Source organism: Myxocyprinus asiaticus, chromosome 13 (assembly GCF_019703515.2).
Source record: "Myxocyprinus asiaticus isolate MX2 ecotype Aquarium Trade chromosome 13, UBuf_Myxa_2, whole genome shotgun sequence".
Taxonomy (NCBI): domain Eukaryota; kingdom Metazoa; phylum Chordata; class Actinopteri; order Cypriniformes; family Catostomidae; genus Myxocyprinus; species Myxocyprinus asiaticus.
The window spans coordinates 15,826,864-15,837,512 of NC_059356.1; the positions used below are offsets into that span (position 1 = coordinate 15,826,864).

Consider the following 10,649-nt stretch of genomic DNA (forward strand, 5'->3'; position numbering starts at 1 on the left):
GCGTGTTTACGCCGTTGCCTGATCTGCATAACTTATTTTGTAAATCGGGAGCTAAAAGCGAAAAAGCACATGCAAACAAGGCTTTTACCTGGCGCAATTCATTCTTAGTGAATCTGCCCCTGAATGGCAATCCAATCTTTTCTAAAGAAAATTGAAATAATCATGAGAATCCATAAAATTGTCTCTAAATGCACACATATTTGGACAACAACTTCTAATGAACATAGTTTGCTAAAGCCTCGCAATGTCAAAAAGACGAGAGCTCGCTTTAATGGGCATGTGTGTCTTTATTACATGTTTATTTCCATAACTCTTATTGTGAATTTGCATGTCAGATGTGTGCTCCTGATGTAAACAATACCCATCGCGACTCGCGTGGCCGTTGGCAATCTTTTTGTGAGAAGGCATAATTCAGTAAATATTACAGATTATGTACCAGTCAGCCCTGTCATTCTGTCACGTTCTATCTCCCTCATGTTTTCCATGGACTCTTATTTTGAAGTTTCCCCATGGACTCCATTTCCCACAGTGCTCTGCCCTCATCACCTCCATCTGTTCCACATCAGATTTTTTCCTTCTTCTGACTCCCAGATTGGTACATCGGACGTCCTCTTCATGATGCCTGCATCCTGCTCTTACTTGAATTTGATCATATCTAAATGGATGGGGGGCCCTAGCAGTGTTTTCGAAAATGTCATTTTAGTCTACATAGCATTGCCAATCATTGGTTTTAAGTGTCGTTGCTGTGAACTACTGTAATTGCCACCCATGTGGGGCCCTTTCCCAGCTTGTGGCCCCAGGCAATTGCCTGCCTTGCCTGTCCCGTAGGCACGCCTTTGTCTGTGTCACTGCATGTTATTAACACTGTGTGTATAAACCAGCAATGACCAACCATTATACATTAATGTCTACATTAAATTAAAGTGAAACCACAGTGCTTAGTTCTCACTATCAAAATACACATTTACACACACTTTATTGAGCCTTGTTGTGTAAGTCTGTCCCATCATGGTACATATGTTGGGGCAGGGGAAGGGGCGGGGTCTCTGGTGCCCAGGGCTTTGCAGGACCACTCCGTCCCTGAACATATTGGCGAAAGCTTCAGCCTCAGATAGCACTTGGACAGCTCCCATAACGATGCACTTAAGTTCTACATGTAATAATGAGCCTTCTGCATGCTGGTTTAGAAACAGACGTCAATTTCATAAACAAATAAAAAAAAAATTTAAACAAATATGTGCACGATGTCCACGATAAATGCATTTTTGTGACGAGATGTGCTCATTGTAAGTCTGCAGTTATCATTTAGAGTTGTGCATCTATGGTTGGACAGTCGGTGTGAGGCCCTGTTTACTTGGCATGAGAGTGAGGTTTTATATATATAAACTTGCAATGAACAGCATTTTTAACAGCATTTATTAACCTTGGTAAATGTTCATTTATAAAAGTACAATTGTTAGTTATTAGTTCATAATGCATTTACCAAGGTTAACATGGTATAATATAATATATTAGTTATATGTTGAAATTGACAACATTATTAAAGATTAATAAATACTGTAAAAGCATTTTTTTTCAATCTTAGTTTATCTTAACTAATGTAATTAACTGATGTTAATGAATACAACCTTATTGTAAAGTTTTACCTATTAAGTTTTGCTCACTGAAAGAGCGTCATAAGCTTACGTGATATTCCTATGTGATGCCATTTGTATTTATTTATTTATTTATTTGCATTCAGTCTTGGTGAAATATCTAATTCTTTCTTTTGATCGATTAATTCTTTCTTTTTCGGAAGTGTTACATTTGCAACAGATATTGCGTAGAATGCGTATTTTCTTTCTTTTGAAGAGCCGCTTCAGTAAGAGAAACGGTGCTCATTTTTTTAGCATTTCTTTAACTTTCGTAAAGCATGGAACTACAACATGACTTCATGCTGTTAACACCCATAGTCTGCACATCTGTCCAAGTCCAACACAGTATAAGTTCGGCTTATAAAAATAGTCTAAATGTGTGGATATATAACAGGGTTCTGTACAGAACCTAAGTTGCCCCAATGAACCATTCAAATCAATTTTAGTAGCCTATAGCTAATTTTCAGTGTGTTATGTGGAATAAATTGGAACAAACAACAAGAAAATGCTTTTAACACAAATGTATTTATGTTATGTTATAAGAATGAGCTCTTTGAGTTAATATCTCTTCGCTGTGCGATCTTCTGCAATACAGCTGGTGTTCATTTGGGATGAGACTCTAGTGGTACTGTCTGCCCAGGGCGGACACGACGACCATCAGAAACTTCTGCCAAGCCTCCTGGATGTCAGCACTGAAACCTGCGGGTCCGAACTTCATGGCTGCGACCACAGTGATGCAATCCGAGAGGAGCTGTAGAAGATACAGATTATTAGACAGTTGTCCTCCAATGACAATTAATTAATTAATTAATTAATCTGAGCACAACACAACCGTTTTCTTTAATTGACACCCTTTTGTTACTGGTTTTTCCGATTGCCCTGCACTTTTTTGTTATTCCTGCGCACTCAAAACCTACCCTGAAGTTGTCGGGATCCACATGCAGTTTCTCAGAGTGCATTACACTCAACGGGGCAAAGGTGGCCTTGATGTTATCCATGTTCTTAATGGCTCTCTCCAGACCTCCCATCACGGTCCTTCCGTGAGCTGCCACCTTGGGGTTACCCATGATGGCAGCGGGGCTTGACAGGTTGCCAAAGCTGGCAAAATATCTCTGAGTCCAGGGATACACGATCAGACACCTAAATAAACAGAAGCATTAGCAAAGGCAATGAATAAACTCGGTTGGTATCATCAGTTATGTGTCTATGTCGAGAGTGATGCAGTGATACCTGGCCAGGGCTTGAGGTCCGATTTCATCGGGATTGAGTTTTCCCCACAGCCCAAGGATGGCACTGCGCTCAAAATCTGTCCACTCAACCATGTTGACGCTTTACGATGTCACGGGTACTTGCTGTTCAGTAGGAATCGCTTGTAAAAAAGAATGAAACCGGAGCACAATTTATTGATGTGTGATGTCTCCGCCCATATAAAAATTCAATGTCTTATTGGATGATTTTTCTCAGCAGGACGTGCATACGTGTCTGGACCTCACTGATCGGATCCCGTCCAAATATTTATACTTGTTTTTCTAAAAAAAAAATGTAACCTTCAACGACCTTTTCTTTTGGCTCCAACTTTTTGTTGATCAAATGCAAATGCAAATGCAAAAAAAATAAAAAAATAAAAAAATAAAAATAAATGTGATGTGTGCTCAATCTCCATGACCCAAAACGTGCCTCACTGAGTTACATTTTTTAAGTTTCCCCCAAAATCAGGTAATCAAACAAAAGTCAATAAAGGACAAAAGAAGAATAAAATTTAATGTAAATGTATACACCTTTAAACGAGCTTTAAACTCCATTGTTTTAATTTAATTGATTTTAAGTTCATTACATGGGAATCAGCTAAAATAATTTATATCTTTTTTTAAAGTACAATAACATTATTTTGAAATTAATAGTAATTTGATTAGGCATTTGCACCATGATTCTGGAAACATGACACAATTAGCCTATGCAATTTTGTTTACACTCAAAAAAATAAATAAATAATAATAAAAAAAAAAGCATAGAAGCGTTTAAAATTTTTTTTTTTTTTTTTTTTTTTTTTAACAAAATATCATGTGAGGTAGAGGGATTTGCTCAAACAAAACTTCTGTTACAGTCAAAAATCACAGAAGCACACTGAATGACAGTCAGACTGAAAAAAAGATTTAGCCAAAATATATATATATATAGATATATAAACTTACAAAGTGGAAAAAGGTCAATGTGCAGGGAGTTAAAAAAACAGACATGCAAACGTTTCAGCCCATATCTTTCTACAAAAGTCTATCTAATTAAATGTATTAATCATTAATAAATTAAAATACCTGCAGTTTTATTCATTTGATTGAATGTTGCAATCAAATTGAAATGCGTAATTCTTAAAATTAGGCTAAAATATTTTGTGTGTATGTTTTTATGTGCACTTGAACAATGCATGCAGAATATATATATTCTGAATAATAGGTTTTAGTATTGTGATTTAATATTTTGTTATAGGCTAAGGGGACTTTGTCGTTGTTTTAAATTTGGCAAAAATGATGGATCATGGTATTAATGACGACATTTACTCGAAGCGCGTCAAGGATTTGGATAGAAAACTTTAGTTATCTTAATTAAACACGAAGCACGAAACTGGCAAGTTTTTGATTGGACACAAGAAGTTGGAGATCAGCAGTCATGCGTTTACGAGGTGTGGTTTGGACCGATTACCTGGGTGTGTCTCTCCATAGTTTAATATAAAAAGTGGGACAAATTCCTGTTTTCGTCAACATCTTTTTCGGAAGACAATTGAACTTGAGAAAAAGAAGACGCAGCGATGAGTCTCTCTGATAAGGACAAGGCCACTGTCAAGGCTCTCTGGAACAAGATCAGCTCCAGGGCTGATGAAATCGGTGCTGAAGCCCTCGGCAGGTAATGATCTATTTTCTTCACGAGGATAACATCACTAAAAGACAATGCTATATTGAAACGTGTAAAATGCATTTCATACTAACAATGCTTTGTCAAAGAAATCATATTTATGCTAAATGAAATGGTTTATTATTTCTTATAACCAAACTCACTTTCTTCTGAAGTGCTCTTATTATCTTGCTGTTCATTTCTAATATTTTCTCCTTTGTTGTTTTCGTCAGAATGCTCACCGTCTACCCCCAGACCAAGACCTACTTCGCTCACTGGGCTGACCTGAGCCCTGGCTCTGGTCCCGTGAAGAAGCACGGCAAGACGATCATGGCTGCAGTCGGCGACGCCGTTGGAAAACTAGACGACCTTGTGGGAGGTCTGGCTTCCCTCAGTGAACTTCACGCTTTTAAGCTACGTGTTGACCCGTCCAACTTCAAGGTACACCAAGACAACCCAAATGCTCTACATCTGGTATCACTTTGATTGCCCAGTTAGGTCATGACTCTTTTTTCTTTCATCCTTTTCTAGATCCTCGCACACAACCTCATAGTTGTCATTGGCATGCTCTTCCCTGGGGACTTCACCCCAGATGTTCACGTGTCAGTTGACAAGTTTTTCCAGAACTTGGCCCTGGCTCTCTCAGAGAAATACCGCTAAACGTCCAGTGGAGAGTAATCTTCAGCATGCAACACTGTGCGGCACCTCACCCTTACCAACTCATGTGTGATGTCTGAATACAATTTCTCAATAAACGGCACAGAACTACATTATTCGGTCGTGTTTAGTTTTTTGTCTTTGTTCATAATAGAATATTTGAGTCGATCAGGTGTGTTGGCAGACCCTTTTATACGGGTATATTTAAGGTCACTGAGTCTCACGGATATGTCTTGCTTGAAATGTTTTTCCATTCAAAAGTATAGGTCTTACACCTGAGCGTAGGTGGCTTATTACTCACGGGCAGTGACAATAACTCGTAACTCACACATCACTGCCAACGTTTGAGCTCAGATCCTTCAAATACTGATGTGGTAACGGACATATAGGCTATAGATTCCTAGAGACAACGTGAGAAGGGCAACTCGATTATGAGAGAGATCTCCAAGAGTTATCATCATCATTCAAAACAAGTTAATCAGTCACACAGTACTGCTGGGTTGAGTTTACAGAGCATGGGGAGAAGTTTTATAACTATTAAAGATAAAAGAACAACGTTCTGTGAAGACGAACACATTTGAAAATATTGCATTAAATTATTGGTTTACACTTCACAATAAGATTCTATTCGTGAACATTAGTTACTTAATGTATTACGTATGAGGAACTAATAATGACTTTTTACAGCATTATAAACTTATTTAAAGTTAATTTATAAAAATACCAATGTTATGTGTTAATGCTAGTTCATAATGCATAAACTAATTCTTACATATACAGCTTTTGAAGTAAAAATATGTAGGCTAATAGTGGGCTGTGTTGAAATGAACGTTAATCAAGATTAAGAAATGCTGTAAAAGTATATTGTTAATTGTTAGTTCATGATATTAACAAACACAACCTTATTGTAAAGTTTGATCAAATATTGTGTGTCATATAGGCTACTCCCATCTATATTTTGAACAGTTTTTCTAATTAAATTCTTAGAGATAATTTTTTCAAATGAAGAATTGGCCATATGGGGATCATGAGATATTTTATTGTGGTTTTATCACTATTTATCATAGAATTCAGACAGTGAACACCCATTGCAAACTATTACCACCACAAACACTGTTTGTGAAACACGTCATGAAGAGAAATGTATCAGGCTGCTCATTATTGTGTTTATAAAACAATACTGAAAGCAATAGCGTATACAGAGCCCTTCGCAACTTCACAGTCTGTTTTACTTTTTGAGAAAGAATAATTTCTTGTGATTTATATAATAATAAGAAAAGCTTTTTTAAATGCTATTTTTTATTCCAACACTTACTGCATCACTGTTCCGTTCATGGCAAATTAAATGTGCCTTTCCTGCAAGATCTAATTGAAATATTTTGAATTGCACACATTAATGTTACCCTGTAGAATGATTTGCCTTCCCTCAACCAGAATAATATTTAATATAATACAATGTGCTGTTTATATGCTCTTTCAGAATTTGTCTTGGTGTTTCTTTAACTTCTAGAAAATAAGCTCTCTTAAAACATTCTTTGCACTGTAAAAATAAAAATAAAAAATAAAAAAAAAAAAATAAAAAAGGTAATTTTCTGGCAGCAGGGGTGCCGGAAAATGTCTGTTGAAAAACAGAAAAGCACTGTCGGATTAAAAACATAGATAAACTGTAAACCCCCCCCCCCCCCCCCCAAAAAAAAACCCAAAGAAACACAGTAATTAGCTTTACCATAATTAACATCAGTTACTGTAATTCTACAAGAAATCTCCCTATAATTCCATGAAATGTTTTACTTTTAACATATATTAATTGTTAGAAGAGTCATACACCTCAAAAACACAGAATAATGATATTTAAAAGAATAATAAAGAAAAGCTTAAGTACAGATAATTACTATTGTTATTGCGAAAAGATACTGTAAATCTAGGACCATTTATTTATAAAACACAAAAAACATGTAATTTTACTTTGCAAAAGCCCAGGTTTAAATTAACTGTCAGAAGTGGGTTTTTTTTAATTTATTTATTCAAATACATTAATAAACTGTCAAAATAAATGCATTTTCTTTCTCTAAATATAGGTTAACTGTACTTTTGCATTGTGTCATTCTTCATTTAAAAAGTATAAACTGCATAAAACTAATTATCTTATTGAAGCAGGATAAGATTTGTCTGCATAATACTTTAAAATCATTGAAATAGAGAAATTTTGGTCCCCACAATGTAGTATAAATATGGTTACATACACATACACACACACACACACACATTCATACAAATATATTTAAAATAATAAAAGCAGAATGAACCTGCAATGGAACATTTGAACATTTAACATTACAAATTACACAGACACCCAAAAAAAAAAAAAAAAAAAAAAGCACTTTGGCTGAACATGATTCAATCATGGACAGTGGTTCCACGTGACTGAAACAAGTTCTTTTAACAAAACTGAATCAATTTAAACCCAATTAAACGGACCATGTAAAACTAAAATGAATGAATGGTGTTCGTTTAACTTGAATGAATGGTGTTTGTTTAACTTGAATGAATGGTGTTAGTTTAACATGAATGAATGGTGTTTGTTTAACTTGAATGAATGGTGTAGTTTAACATGAATGAATGTTATTCATTTAACTTGAATGAATAGTGTTCGTTTAACTTGAATGAATGGTGTTCGTTTAACATGAATGAATGGTGTTCGTTTAACTTGAATGAATGGTGTTCATTTAACTTGAATGAATGGTGTTAGTTTAACATGAATGAATGGTGTTGATTTAAAATGAATGAATGGTGTTCGTTTAACATAAATGAATGGTTTTTGTTTAATTTGAATGGTGTTAATTTAACTTGAATGAATGGTGCTAGTTTAACATGAATGAATGGTGTTTGTTTAACTTGAATGAATGGTGATAGTTTAACATGAATTAATGGTATTGTTTAACTTGAATAGTGTTCTTTTAATTTGAATGAATGGTGTTCGTTAACTTGTTTGAATGGTGTTTGTTTAACTTGATTGAATGGTGTTAGATTAACATGAATTAATGGTATTCGTTTAACTTGAATGAATGGTGTTCATTTAACATGAATGAATGGTGTTCGTTTAACTTGAATGAATGGTGTTTGTTTAACTTTAATGAATGGTGTTTGTTTAACTTGAATGAATGTTGTTAGTTTAACATGAATGAATGGTGTTTGTTTAACTTGAATGAATGGTGTTCGTTTAACTTGAATGGTGCTCGTTTAACTTGAATGAATGGTGCTCATTGAACTTGAATGAATGGTGTTAGTTTATCATGAATGAATGATGGTGTTAGTTTAACTTGAATGAATGGTGTTCATTTAACTTGAATCAGTTATGTTCTCCTACATTTAAGCCTTCTTGTTTAGCCTACATGTTTATATTACATTAGATGAAGTCGATTAGGTCAAGTTACTAGAATTAGGTATAATGCCAGTTATAAATGTCAATTCTATTTTCTCATTCTTCAGTGAGAGTCAAACGAGACCACAGAGGCAGCACACGGTATGAAACTAATCCATTTATTGGAAAAAGTTCTGAAGTCTGTTGTACATACCACATTCAAAGCTTAAGGGAATACAGGTTCAATACAAGTCAAGCTCAACCATTTGTGTCAGTGTTGATTACCTCAAAACAATTTTGACTCGTCCTTCCTTTTCTTTAAGTGAGGCACTTACAATGGAAGTAAATGGGCCCAATTTCTGGAGGGTTTAAAAACAATGTAAACTAACTCAACTGCCTTGTTTTTTTTTGTTTTGTTTTGTTGTTTTTTTCCTTAAACTAAATGTGAAAATTTTGCAACTTAAACATAAAAAAATAAAACAAAATAAGCAAACTGCATGTAGTAAACATATTTAATATAAAAAGACAAGGTACAATTATTGACAAAACGTGAGGCACAACACTGAAAAAAAAAACAAACACATTTGACAGCGACAGGATAAATGGTCTACAGCTGCATTAGTGTTGCACATCCTTCAACATTAAAACCTTATAAAGCCACCTGTCTTTAAAACTCTTTTGGGTAACTCAGATCCAATGCATAAATCAGTCCAAATGTAAAAAAGAAATCTGAAAAGTCTGGGCAGGTGGGTGATGACTTCACTTTCAAGAACAAAGAACTTTCTGACCAGATTGTAGTGAACTGCAGCATCTGTGAGTTCCCTGACCGCTGTTAACAGGGTAACTGGTGAATATCCAACATTTGGCTCTTCTGAATCTTCAGCCCTGAAATGCAGAAATAGAAAAAAGAGGCAAAATTAAAGAATAATTTATTAAAATATGTTTCAAAATGCACACCTACATAAAAGAATAGTTCACACAAAAATTATGTTATTATTTACTCACTTGTTCCAGACCTGTATGACTTTATTTCTTCCATGGAAGACAAAAGCTTTGTTTTGTTTTTTTGTTTTTGTTGTTGTTTTTTTTATAAATCATCTTCTTTAAAAGGATAGTTCCCCCAAAAATGAAAATTCTCTCAGAATTTACTCACTCTCATGCCATCCCAGATGTGTATGACTTTCTTTCTTCTGCTGAACATAAATGAAGATTTTAGAAAAAATATTTCAGCTCTGTAGGTCCATACAATGCAAATGAATGGTGACCAAAACTTTGAAGCTCCAAAAAGCACAAATAGGTAGAATAAAAGTAATCCATAAGACTCTAGTGTTTAAATCCATATCTTCAGATACAATAAACAGATCAACAGATCAATATTTAAGTCCTTTTTTACTACAAATCTCCACTTTCACTTTCAGATGTGAAAGTGAAAGTGGAGATTTATAGTAATAAAGGACTTAAATATTGATCGGTTTCTCACCCACACTAAATATATCACTTCAGAAGACGTGGATTTAACAACTGGAGTTGTACGAATTGCTTTTATGCATTTTTAACTGCTTTTTGTAGCTTCAAAGTTCTGATACCCATTCACTTGCATTGTATGGCCTTACAGAGCTGAAATACTCTTATAAATATTTGTTTGTGATCTGCAGATGAAAGTCATACATATCTGGGATGGCATGAGGGTAAAAAAGTAATTTACCCCACATGCTTTGAAGAATCTTGAGGCGTCTTCTCTCAGCAGCACAGGAAGTGCATGAAGCACAGTGGTTCGACTTGTGTGGACACTATGTAGATACTGAAAGTATTTTAGGGTTAAATGTTGAACATGTTGAATGTGTTATTCAGCCTAAACATTGTGAATTATCTAAAACCCTTAATTCCCAACCCAAATTCATAGCTTTAGTAACCTTCACAATAGTCTGAAGATAGGAAAGCTTAGGCCCAGATGGAATCTGTAGACATTTTTTTCTCTTTCCAAGCAGATTTTTTGGGAAAATCTGCAGAATTTTGTGGATGGGATTTAAACATGGTAAAATGTGTTAAATGAACCTGAGAGTACTGTACTCTTAATGGTTGCTAAAAGCATCACACAATTAGCAAGTTAT

The 10,649-nt window shown here is 34.9% G+C and overlaps 2 protein-coding genes across 2 annotated transcripts; one reads left to right on the top strand and one right to left on the bottom strand.

Moving 5' to 3' along the window:
- Positions 1-2,140: 2,140 nt before the first annotated feature.
- On the bottom strand, positions 2,141-3,032 carry LOC127449984 (hemoglobin subunit beta-like). Its single transcript, XM_051713657.1, has 3 exons — positions 2,865-3,032; positions 2,552-2,774; positions 2,141-2,385 (listed from the first exon to the last, which is right to left on the bottom strand). Exons 1-3 carry the CDS (start codon positions 2,954-2,956, stop codon positions 2,254-2,256), a joined length of 447 nt encoding a protein of 148 aa, XP_051569617.1. The 5' UTR covers positions 2,957-3,032; the 3' UTR covers positions 2,141-2,253.
- A 1,332-nt stretch (positions 3,033-4,364) lies between these two features.
- On the top strand, positions 4,365-5,293 carry LOC127449986 (hemoglobin subunit alpha). The gene is made up of 3 exons (XM_051713659.1): positions 4,365-4,532; positions 4,754-4,961; positions 5,052-5,293. Exons 1-3 carry the CDS (start codon positions 4,438-4,440, stop codon positions 5,178-5,180), a joined length of 432 nt encoding a protein of 143 aa, XP_051569619.1. The 5' UTR covers positions 4,365-4,437; the 3' UTR covers positions 5,181-5,293.
- The last annotated feature ends 5,356 nt before the right edge of the window (positions 5,294-10,649 follow it).